At 43.7% G+C, this 13255-nt stretch overlaps 1 protein-coding gene across 11 annotated transcripts in view; it reads right to left on the reverse strand.

Moving 5' to 3' along the window:
* LOC144605429 (neuron navigator 1-like) overlaps positions 1 to 13255 on the reverse strand; it is a 602839-nt gene that overhangs the window by 275745 nt on the left and 313839 nt on the right. For all 11 annotated transcript variants that reach the window (XM_078420673.1, XM_078420677.1, XM_078420676.1 and 8 more), the window contains one exon: positions 66 to 168. In XM_078420673.1, coding sequence (XP_078276799.1) covers positions 66 to 168 — 103 coding nt within the window. The remainder of the gene's footprint in view (positions 1 to 65; positions 169 to 13255) is intronic.

Raw genomic sequence — 13255 nt, forward strand, 5'->3', positions numbered from 1 at the left:
CATTAAATTGTTTGTTCTAATCACAAAAAGTCGCTAATTGAAATAAAATGAAATTCATGCAATACCTATGGGTTATTTGTGATCCCCTCAAACTTGTCATGGTGTCCTCCAAGTTCTGACGAAGGTCTACAATATTCTGAACAGTCCTTTTTCTCTGGGTCTCTGGGTCTACAAATCAAAAGAATACACATTAAATCACTTTATTCATTTTCATTATTATTTCTCCACATTTTTTTACAATTGTCAACATATATTTTAGTTTACAAAATGCTGGAGTAACTCAGCAGGTCAGGCAGCATCTCGGGAGAGAAGGAATGGGTGACGTTTCGGACCCGATTTGTACCAGCATCTGCAGTTATCTTCTTATACTATATTTTAGTTTAGTTTAGTTTAGAGACACAGCTCGGAAATAGGCCCTTCGGCCCACTGGGTCCAGGCCGACCAGCGTTGCCCGCATATTAACACTATCCTACACCCAATAGGGACAATTTTTACATTTGCCAAGCCATTTAAGCTACAAACCTGTACGTCTTTGGAGTGTGGGAGGAAACCGAAGATCTCGGAGAAAACCCACGCAGGTCACAGGGAGGACGTACAAACTCCGTACAGACAGCACCGGTAGTCGGGATCGAACCCAGGTCTCCGGTGCTGCATTCGCTGTAAGGCAGCAACTCCACCGCTGCAGCACCCTGCCACCCCTCCTAATTTCTTCTTTAATTATCCGCAGAAGCAATTTTATAAAGCCAATGCCCAAGAAACCAATAGCATCTTTGAAAAACTGGTCGCAAATGGATAAACCAATCAACTTTCCTTCTTGAAACTTGAAATAGAAAACTTGCTAGAATTAATCGGCAAATTAAATTGGACGGAATTTGATAACATCAGGACCAAATACAATTTTGACTGAACTCTGCTGATGCTGTCAGTTTAGATTCACGATGTCAAATATGTTGAAAATCCCCATCGACCCTAAAGCAGGTTTTTTGGCTTATTCATTGTTAATAAAATTAAGGCGCGCTAATGAATCGACATCGTTATTTGAGTCTGCTTTTTAGTATTCACATGAAGGAACACACTACAAATGTGGGAAGGAACTGCCAGGCTTGCAGCCAGATGACCCTGTGCATTCTAGGCCAGATGGTTAGAAAGCATGAAGCCAAGGGCTGCTTGCTGCATCCATTCAGTTGTGTCAGCTGAATAAGTTTGAGCAGTAACCAGTCTGGGGACACTGCGTGAAGCTCAAGGGAAGAGAAACTGACTTCATCTCACCCCACTTGAAGCCACCCCCCACTGTACTGCTGCAAGCAGTTACTTGAAAGCCCAAGGCCAACATGGTCCCTAAAGGGGATTGTGTGATACACAGAGCAATCAAATGTTGAGAATAAATGGTGGGTTAGCATTAAAAACATATAGCTTTTGCACACATGACAATAATTAAATATTGTACTGCAAGGTTAAACGCAGAATATCACAAATAGACCTCTGTTTAATTTTGTTCACAGTGCCAAAGGAGGGTCCATGTTAAGATATACCAAATACAAAGAATATACCAAGTCACACAGTCATCGCTACTAATGGCAACTCAGCTCCCCATCAGTCAGTGGGGGGCGGCACAGTGGTAGAGTTGCTGCCTTACAGCGCTAGAGACTCGCGTTCGATCCTGACTAGGGGTGCTGTCTGTACGGAGTTTGTACCTTCTCCCACACTCCAAAGACATGCAGGTTTGTAGGCAATGTGGCTTGTTAAAATTGCAAATAGTCCCTTGTGTGTGCAGGACGGTGTTAGTGTGCGGGGATCGCTGGTCAGTGCAGAACTGTCAAACTAAAAGATAGGTTTAAAGTAAATACAACCTGTCAATCTTATTTCTGCATTTTAAGAAAATATTAGATATAAAATGGTCTTCTGGGTGTGACGTTGCGTAATTCACGTTGTGTTGCAAGTGAATCTGTAAACGAACACAACCGTATTCTTTTGTCTGTCCGAGAACAAAGGGGAGACCCAGCGAGTGGCCGCCGAGAATGGGGAGGACCCAGCGGGGGAGGGGGTCACCAAGAACAAAAGGAGGACCCGGCGGGAGGCGGCCTGCTGCCACGGGCGGCAGCCGTATGCCTGGCTCACCTCTGCGAGCACAAGACAAGACTGTTTGATGAACGATGTAACTTTGTCGATGCCAGAAACGTGAGGTGTGCTGTATGATTTTGCATGCAAAAACAAAGCCTTTCACTGTACCCGGGTACCTGTGGCAATAAAGTATCACCGGATCATTGAATTGAATCATTGTTTGACATGTTTTTTTTCTGTTGTGCTCATCAACATGAAGGATACATGATATGTGGGTCATGGGTGTCCATCAAGGATCTCTAAATTACAAATAGCAAACTAAATACATGTCCTTCCTCTGATGCATTGAAAAAAAAGATTAGTTTAACCTTGGCTACAGAAGGGCATTTATTCCTGCATCCATATTTTCCAATTCCCTTCCAGCTATCACAATGGCCATGATTCACTGATTTGATTTTAATGATAATTCATGCTGAACTGAACACAACTATAGTGCTCTGAGCCTGCAATACATGGATGTTTTGGTCTGTACATAGACTGGGTGGAAGGTGGGGATGCTGGCTTGGAGGGTAACCAAACAAAGAAATCATAATGTGTAGGGAGGAACTGCAGATGCTGGTTTAATTCGACGATAGACACAAAAAGCCGGAGTAATTCAGCGGGTCAGACAGCATCTCTGGAGAAAAGGAATAGGTGACGTCTTGGGTCGAGGCCTTTCGTCTTCGGAAGTCATAATGACGTGGAGAATATTGTGCATGGTAAAATCTAACAATACTTTCATCTTTTCTTCCATAATTTGTCCCCGTCACTGGCTAGGCCATCCTTTGTTGCTCGTCATGAATTACCCGTGAACAATGGTTTGAGGGACAATTTTAGATGGCAGATAGGATTCAGGCACATTGATATTGGTCTGGAGTTGGAGGTAGACCAGACTGGGCAAGGAGGGCATAAGGTATGCTTGCTTTTGGGGGAGTCCAGAACCAGGGGCCACAGTTTAAGAATAAGGGGTAGGCCATTTAGAACTGAGATGAGGAAAAACTTTTTCAGTCAGAGAGTTGTGAATCTGTGGAATTCTCTGCCTCAGAAGGCAGTGGAGGCCAATTCTCAGGATGCTTTCAAGAGAGAGCTAGATAGAGCTCTTAAGGATAGCGGAGTCAGGGGGTATGGGGAGAAGGCAGGAACGGGGTACTGATTGAGAATGATCAGCCATGATCACATTGAATGGCGGTGCTGGCTTGAAGGGCAGAATGGCCTCCTCCTGCACCTATTGTCTATTGCTTTTCTAGGTTGGAGCATTGAGTATACGAGTCAGGAAGCCATGATGCAGCTTTATAAAACTTTGCTTCGGCCACATTTGGAGTATTTCATGCATGTCTAGTCGTCCCATTACAGGACGGATGTGGAAGCTTTGGAAACGTCACCAGAATGAAGCCTCAGTTCGGGGGTATTAGCTACAGGGAGAGGTTGGACTTGGATTGTTTCCTGTGGAATATCGGAGGTTACGAGGGGGGGGTCTGATAGAAGTATATAAAAATATCAGAGTCATAGACAAGGTAGATCATCAGAAGAAGATTTTTCCCAGGATGTAAAAAGGCTAGATGGCATAGCTTTCAGGTGAGAGGGATAAAGTTTGCAGGAGATGTGCTGGACATGTTTTTTAACACAGAGGGTGGTGAATTCCTGGAACGCACTGCCAGTTGTGGTGGTTGAGGCAGATACGATTTTGGTATTTAAAAGAAGTGTGGATGGGATGCAGGAAATGGAGGGATGTGGATTATATACAGGTAGATAAGAGATGGTCATGACGCATGTTCGACACAAACAATGTGGGCCTGAGGGCCTGTCCTTGCGCTGTACCAATGCCTGTTCTTGAGATCATTACTGAACAAGATGGGTGTTCATGACAATCCCGTACTGTCATAGACACCTTTTCGTTTACTAGCTTTTGAATTTTCCATTTATTTAGTTACTTAGAGGTGGTCGTCTCTTGGTCAGTGGTTCATATGTTACAGGAAGAGAATTAGGCCATTTGGCCAATCAAATCTACTCCACCATTCAATCATGGCTGATCTAACTTAACCCCATTCTCCTACCTTCTCCCCACAACTCGTGTCACCCTTACTAATCAAGAATCTGCCAATCTCCAGCTTAAAAATATCCATTGACTTGGCCTCCACTGCTGTCTGTGGCAATGAATTCCACTGATTCACCACCCTACTGACTAAAGAAATTCCCCCTCATCTCCGTTCTAAAGGTACGTCCTTATATTCTGAGACTATGGCCTCTGGGTCCTAGACTCTCCCACAAGTGGAAATACCTAGCGTCCTGCTTCTCTGAAAAGTAAAAGATTAATTCTTCAGGTCAAAGACCGTTCACCAAACCTGAAAGATTAACTAGGTTCCCCTTTCCAGAAACTGCCTGATCTGCTGAGTGTATCTTGCATTCAATGTGTAGGAAGTAGTAGTGTTCTATTTAAAGAAAAGATGAAAGACAGAAAAAAAGTGGCAGCAAATAATGAAGTTTGTGCACCTAACAAGGTGCTCAGTGTAGATCCCCATTTCATTACACAGGTGTGGGGATTGAATAGAGGTCAGGATTGTTAAGGGCAAAAATTAAATGGATGAAAGATGGAGATAATTAAGATGCCAAGGCTATAATGGGCAGCAGATTTGATGGACAGATACATTCCTATGCTCATTAATTTTGTATTTTCTAATTACCTTACTTTATGTCTCTCTCTATGGTACGTATGAAACAAGGTGGTAATTTTTTGCCACAGCAAATTGGTAATCTTATAATTTTGGCTTAAAGCCACACTTGCTGCGAGCATATATTGAAAATTAAATTGGGGGCAGGGAGGTGTTTTGACTTTGTACTTATAATACGTACAAGAGTTATGGAAACATGCTCAATTAGGAGATATTTTGCTTCATTAATGATCACACTTCACAGCAGCAAACATGTTGCCCCGAGATGGTGACTCTTGTCTATCATATTAATTGTCTATCCTTCAACCACTCATCTCTGTGCCTTTCAGCTTCTTCACTGTTCCAGTAAAGCCCAGTGGAAGTTCAAGGAGCATTATCTCATAACTCTAGTCTGAAGAAGGGTATCGACCCAAAACGTCACCCATTCCTTCTCTCCAGAGATGCAGCCTGTTACCCGCTGAGTTACTCCAGCACTTTGTGTCTCCCGTCAATATCTTTCAATGCCTGGCTCACAGGTTAACAGTTTTGATTGCCATTTCATGGCAACCTACAGTGGAATGTGGACATGATCTGACTTTGACACCATAAGATCACAGCAAATTCGCAGAATGCCATTCATGTCTCAATCAACCATTTTAAAACGTTCAGCTTACGGCCTTAGGGTGCCTCAAAAACCATTAAAAGTTACTGTCTGTGGATAAATCATCTCGCTGCTTCAAGCATTTTGCAGAAGGAGTGCCTCAATAATATGCAAAGGAGTTGACCTTGATTCATTGCACAGGGTTATTTCATCCGGCTACGGGCAAACTTACTGCTCAAAGGGCAATGCTCCAGATGTCACAACATCAGGCCCGTGTTACTGGATCCCCCGTAAAATCCACCTCATTTCCCAAGGGAAAGCTCGGCAAAACTTCCCAAATAAGTCCTTTCCCCAACAATAAACTTAATCTTACAGAACATTATTTATCTAGATCAAGAGGATGCAGATTGAACAATTAGGACACAGAACATGGAACAGAGCAGAAGATAGACACACAATGCTGGAGTAACTCAGCGGGTCAGGCAGCATCTCTGGAGAAAAGGAACAGGTGGCGTTTCGGGACGGAACCCTTCTTCAGACTTTAGACCCATTCTAAAGATGGGTCTCCACCCAAAACATCACCTATTCCTTTTCTCCAGAGATGCTGCCTGACCCGCTGAGTTGCTCCAACATTTTGTGCCTATCTTCGGAGATAAAGTCCATGGCATCACATCACTTGATTCAATCTGGAACCAAAGAACTGCAATTGCTGGTTTACATAAAATGACATAAAGTGCTGGAGTAATTCAGCTGGTCAGGCAGCATAGAGACATACAGAATGGAAACAGGCCCTTCGACTCAACTTTCCCACACTGACCATTATGCCCAATCCACACTAGCCCAAGAAGGGTCTCGACCGGAACCATCGCCTATTCCATTTCGCCAGAGATGCTGCCTGACCCGCTGAGTTACTCCAGCATTTTGTGTTTATCTTCGGTGTAAACCAGCATCTGCAGTTCCTTCCGACACATGGAACAGTACAGCATTGGCAACAGGACATTTGGTCCACAGTGTCCATACCAAACATGAAACCAAGCTCCTCCGCCATTGTTGCTACAATATTGAAGGTCTCTGTGATAAAGGTTGACGGACATTCGAACTTCAAATGGAATGGCCAACTGTTTACCTACTTACGATGAAAGAAACCCACACCAAAACCAAGACTGAGATCTGCAATTTTGAGGGAGATACGAATAAAGCAATTCCATATTCTACAGGAGGCCTGATATTAAGCGACTTCAACAATGGAATTTAAATCAACTCTATCTTGCTGTAGAAAATTAGAAGCGGTTTGCAAAGCAATCTCACTTTACCTCCCCTCATATACTTGTCAATTGGCGTGAACTTGCAGAATTTGCACATTTGAAGCATGAAGCTCACATATTACAATGGAATGAGCCCTGCGATACCATACAGATCCTCTCACCCACAGCGATATCAGATGGTTAAACAAAAGCCTCATTGGCTATTATGGGAGAGTCGCAGAATGAGACTGATGGACAACCATCAAAGGTCAAGTGTGTTTTCATGTCATATATGCCCTGAAACATTACAGTGAGATTCTTACTTCCAGCAGCACAACAGATATTGCTCAGTAGACACCGTGGTAAACAAAATAATGAGGTTCAACTAAAAAAGAAGCGGGCAATATAGTGCAAAAACCTAATCGAACCACCCTAAGAAGAGCAATCATGGCCGTTCATTGTTCAGGGTTTAGTTGGGTTGGTCATGTTGGTTGTTGCCAAGAAGCTGCTCCTGAACCTGGACGTCACAGTTTTCGGTCTCCTATATCTTCTTCCTGATGGCAGGTGTGGAATGAGAGTGTGGCCAGGGTGGCTGGCTCCATGATGATGCTGGTTGCTGGTTGCCTTTTTGAGGCAGCACCTCCTACAGATCCCTTCGATGGTGATAATGGAATAGTCGGTACGTTATAAAGTCTACGTGAGAGCTTGCACTAAACAACAAAGTGTGTGCAAACCTGGCACAGGACTTGCCTGGAGCTTCGACCCAAGTGTGGATCAAATGTTTTTGCATACTTGTTTACGAAAATAAAATATGCCCTCTGGAATTTGTCACCGGATCCTTTGTTCAAGCAGAGGTACCCTAACATTGGAAAGTTCAATGGAGGGCGAGTGTCCTGCCATTCAAAATCACTTTGCTTCCAACACAAGACTCAACTTACTGTCACCATGGTCATCAGGTCAGGATGTGAAGAGGCTCTCAGGGTGTCAAAGTAAACCAACCATCTGTTTTGCAATGTATTATTGGGATTGTTGAGGCAATGGTTCCAAGATGAGCGGTTCAGCTATTCTTGATGGGCAGCACAATGGCACTGCTGGCAAAGCCACTGCCTCACAGCACCAGAGGCCTGGGTTTGATCTTGACCTTGGGTGCTGTCTGTGTGGATCTTGCACGTTATAATAATAATAATAATAATAATAATAATACATTTAATTTATATAGCGCTTTTCAGGAAACTCAAAGACGCTTTACAGAGCAAAGAAGACATATAAACAAACAAAAAAATTGTCCCTGTGACAGTGTGGGTTTCCTCCATTTGCTTTGTTTTCCTCCCACATCCCAAGGACCATGCAGTTCGGTGGGTTAATTAGTCCCTGCATAATTGCCCCTTGTGTGTAAGAAGTGGATGTGACAGTGAGATAACTTAGAACTAGCGTGAACAGGTGATCGTGGACAGTCGGCATGGACTCGATGGGTCAAAGGGCCTGTTTCCATGCTGTATCTTTCCAATCAATCGATCTTTCTCAGGAAGACAACAACTATCCAGAGATGCTGCCTGTCCTGCTGAGTTACTCCAGCATTTTGTGTCTATCTTCGGTTTAAACCAGCATCAGCAGTTCCTTCCTACAACAATTGTCTTCCAATGTCTGCCACTGCGCTAGGACTCTCGTGTCTGCCTGTCAGCCAGCCAAACTGGACCGCTGCCGCCCACGAACAGATGGTACGTCAGCAGCTGTAAGATCCCAGCCAGAGAGTAGAAGCACTTTGAGGTCATCCCGCAAGGTCATGACAATCTGGTCCTGTGAAAGTCTGCAGCCGCCCAACATGCGTGAGACATTAGGTTATGCAAGCAGAGCAAGGCAATGTACGTCCCAGTAGAACACACTAAGCTTGACTTGCGGTAGAAACAAGGAACTCCAGATGCAATGTTAATACATAAAAGGACACACAGTGCTGAAGTAATTCTGCAGGCCAGGCAGCATCTCTGGAGAACATGGATGGGTGACACTTTGGGGGAGAGGGGTCTCCACCAAACAGTCACCTGTCAGTGCTGAAGGGTCTCGAACAGAAACATCACCTATTCATTTTGAAGGGGCTCAAATCACTTTAGAATCACTCTTGCCAAAAATACTAATTGTGATGGTTATTATTCTTGTCAGCTCGCAGCACAAATCTTGACGTTGCCCAGTTACCCGAAACGTCACCTGTTCGTGTTCTCCAGAGATGCTGCCTGACCTGCTGAGTTACCCCGGCAGTTTGTGTCGCGGGGTGATCAGTTGACTTTTGTAAGCCTTCTATCAATCTGAGAAAGGGTCCCAACCCAAAACATCACCTACCCATGTCCTCCCGAAATGCTGCCTCACCCACTGAGTTACTCCAGCATAAAGGGATCTGTAGTTAATGTAGATTGTAGACCAAAGGGTCTGCATTGGTCTGTGATTCTGGAAGGTGGGCCCCACAAAAGACCCGATTTCTGACCTACCCTTACATCCACGACATTTTAAGTCTCTTGGCCATGGTGCTGATATTGCAATTGAAAGTCAAGAGAAAGTGTTTAGAATCAGTCTTGCTAAAAATACTAATTGTGATGGTTACTGTTCTTGTCAGCTCTCAGCCCAAATCTTGACGTTGCCCAGTTTGAACAAGGATTGCTTTGTTATCCAAACTGTGTGAATGAAAACAAACACTGTGCATCATCTGCTAACATCCCCATTTCTGATCTTGTGATGGAGGAAAGGTCATTGATGAAACATGTTAAGATGGTTGGATTCAGGATAAAACCCTACAGTACAAGGTCAAGAGTCAAGTATGCTTGATAGTCATATGTACTGAAAACTGAACAATGAATTTCTTGATTGCAGCAGCACTGGGCTGGGAACACAGTACACACAGATGACACAATAGACAAAAAAATCTAAAAAATCAATAGTTGGACAAAACAAAAGCCCCAACTCACTAGTGACAAAGATAGACACGAAACTTGGATTAACTCAGCAGGTCAGGCAGCATCTCTAGAAAAAAGGAATAGGTGAAGTTTTGGGTTGAGACCCTTCTTCAGACTGGGCAACAAAGACAGCTCGTAGTTTAGTCGGTGTTTGCAGTGCGACTTGGGTGACCAGCTTCTCGTTTTCACCCAACAAACGGCTAACAATGGAAGGTATTTATTCACAAAATGCTGGAGTAACTCAGCAGGTCAGGCAGCATCTCGGGAGTGAAGGAATGGGTGACGTTTCGGGTCGAGACCCTTCTTCAGACTGAAGAAGAGTCTCGACCCGAAACGTCACCCATTCCTTCACTCCCGAGATGCTGCCTGACCTGTTGAGTTACTCCAGCATTTTGTAAATAAATACCTTCGGTTTGTACCAGCATCTGCAGTTATTTTCTTATAGGCTAACATTGGGCTGTTTCCTTTATCATCATTACATTTTTGCATATCTTTCATTATTTGTTCCATATTTCTCTACATCATCGTCTATATCTCTCGTTTCCCTTTCCCGTGACTTTCAGTCTGAGGAAAGGTCTCGACCCGAAACGTCACCCATTCCTCCTCTCCAGAGATGCTGCCTGTCCCGCTGAGTTACTCCTGCTTTTTGTGTCCATCTTCAGTTTAAACCAGCGTCTGCATTTCCTTCCTACACATTTCGTCTACTAATGTGCCATATTCGAGAACAACTAGTATGTGCAGAAACCTTGAAATCAGCAGAATATTTTTCAGCACCAGCCACACCACTCATTATGTTTTTTTTTTCTTCTTTTGGAACTTGGAATAATTACAGAAAATAGAAAATGTTTATCAGATTGTAGTTAATACCAGAAGAAAGCAAGCCAACAGCCAAGTTGAAATTGGTCGATTGCCACAGTTAATAATGCAGTTGTTACGGGCTAATGATTTTTGCAGCTTGCAATAAATAACTCAAGAAAGCAATAAGCACATAAGAGACACAAAAGACTGCACATGCTGGAGCCTGGTGCAAATACAAACTAGTGGAAGAAGTACAGATATACACAAAATGCTGGAGTAACTCAGCGGGTCAGGTAGCATCTCTGGAGAAACAGGTGATGTTTTGGGTCGGGACCCTTCTTCGGACTGAAAGTAGGGGGTGGAAGAGAGAGGGGTTGGTGGGTTAAGAGCTGCAGGCGAGAAAAGACCAGTCAGAGCTGGCCACAAATGACCTCAGGCAGAGTAGTGCCCTGGTGGGCCCATTGGTGGTCAGGGAAAGTGTGAACTCAAGAGGGATACAATATGGTGAACTGTGGATCAGGTTAAATGACTGGGGGGGGGGGGGGGGGAGAAGGGGGCATGGGGGGGGAGGGGAGAGCGGAGACGAGTGTAGGAGGAAGTTACTTAAAACTAGTGAATTCTACGTTCGTAAGCTACCCAAGCAAAATATGAGATTCTGTTCCTCCAATTTGCGTGTGGGCTCACTCTGGCAATTCAAAATGTCAGGCAGCATCTGTGGGGGGGAATCGGACAGGTGACGTTTTGAGTCAAGACCCTTTCTTCAAGAGTGCTGTAGATGGGAGAAAACTGGTAGAAAAAGGTAAGGTGAAGGGGGTGGGGTAAGAGCTGGCAAGCAATAGGTGGATGCAGGTAAGTCTGAAGAAGGGTCTTGACCCAAAACGTCACCTATTCTTTTTCTCCAGAGATGCTGTCTGATCCGCTGAGTTACTCCATCTTTTTGTGTCTATCTTCAGGTAAGGAGGTAAGTTAGAGAAATCAATAATCTGACCACTGGGTTGTAAGCTGCCCAAGCAAATTATGAGGTGCTGTTCCTCCAATTTGCGTTTGGTATCATTCTGTCAATGGAGAAGGCACAGGACAGAAAGTGGGCGAATGGGAAGGGGAATTAAAGTATTTGGCAACCGGGAGATCAGGTAGGTCCAGGCGGACTGAGTAAAGGTTCTATATCTCTTTATACAGAGCCCTCCATAATATTTGGGACGAAGATCCATCATTTATTTATTTACCTTTGTACGCCACAATTTGAGATTTGTGATAGAAAAAAATCACATGTGGTTGAAGTGCACATTGTCAGATTTTAAGAAAGGTCATTTTTATACATTTTGGTTTCACCATGTAGAAATTACAGCAGTGTTTATACATAGTCCCCCCATTTCAGGGCACCATAATGTTTGGGACACAGCGGTTTGCATGTAATCATGTAAAAATCATTTACATGATTTACTGTCATGTAAATGAAAGTAGTCATGTTTAGTATTTTGTTGCATATCCTTTGCATGCAATAACTGCGTAAAGTCTGCGATTCATGGACATCACCAGTTGCTGGGTGTCTTGTCTGGTGATGCTCTGCCAGGCCTGTATTGCATCTTTAGCTTATGCTTGTTTGGGGGGCTAGTCCCCTTCAGTTTTCTCTTCAGAATATAAAAAGCATGCTCAATTGGGGTCAGATCGGGTGATTGACTTGGCTACTCAAGAATTGACCATTTATTAGCTTTGAAAAACTCCTTTGTTGCTTTAGCAGTACGTTTCGGATCATTGCCTTGCTGTGGAATGAACCACCAGCCAATGAGTTTTGAGGCATTTGTTTTGAACTTGAGCAGATAGGATGTGTCTATGCACTTCAGAATTCATTATGCTTCTACCATCAGCAGTTGTATCATCAATGAAGATAAGTGAGCCAGTACCTTCAGCAGCCATACATGCCCAGGCCATAACACCCCCACCACCGTGTTTCACAGATGAGGTGGTATACTTTGGATCCTGGGCAGTTCCTTCTCTCCTCCATCATTTGCTCTTGCCATCACTCTGATATAAGTTAATCTTCGTCTCATCTGTCCACAAGACCTTTTTCCAGAACTGTGGTTGCTCTTTTAAGTGCTTCTTGGCAAAATGTAATCTGGCCATCCTATTTTTGCGGCTAACCAGTGGTTTGCATCTTGCAGTGTAGCCTCTGTACTTCTGTTCATGAAGTCTTCTGCAGACAGTGGTCATTGACAAATCCACACCTGACTCCTGAAGAGTGTTTCTGATCCGTCAGACAGGTGTTTGGGGCTTTTTCATTATTATAGAGAGAATTCAGTCATCAGCTGTGGAGGTCTTCCTTGGCCTGCCAGTCCCTTTGCGATTAGTAAGCTCACCAGTGCTCTCTTTCTTCTTAATGTGTTCCAAACAGTTGATTTTGGTAAGCCTAAGGTTTAGCTGATGTCTCTAACAGTTTTATTCTTGTTTCTCAGTCTCATAATGGCTTCTTTGACTTTCATTGGCAACAACTTTGGTACTCTTTTTAATAACAGCAATACAAGTTTCCAAAGGTGATGGAAAGACTGGAGGAAAGACTGGGTGCCGAGAGCTCCTGCATTAAGGAGTCAATCAAACACACCTGAACAATTACAAACACCTGTGAAGTGATGTGTCCCAAACATTATGGTGCTCTGAAATGGGGGGACTATGTATAAACACAGCTGTAATTTCTGCATGGTGAAACCAAAATGTATAAAAATACCTTTTAATAAAATCTGACAATGTGCACTTTAACCACATGTGATTTTTTTTCTATTACAAATCTCAAATTGTGGAGTACAGAGGCAAATAAATAACTGATGGGTCTTTGTCCCAAACATTATGGAGGACACCGTATCACCATCTATCTCTCATTTCCCTTTCCCCTCTCACTTATTCTGAAGAAGGGTCTCGACCCGAAAC

The sequence above is a fragment of the Rhinoraja longicauda genome, chromosome 24 (assembly GCF_053455715.1).
Source record: "Rhinoraja longicauda isolate Sanriku21f chromosome 24, sRhiLon1.1, whole genome shotgun sequence".
In the NCBI taxonomy this organism is placed as follows: domain Eukaryota; kingdom Metazoa; phylum Chordata; class Chondrichthyes; order Rajiformes; family Arhynchobatidae; genus Rhinoraja; species Rhinoraja longicauda.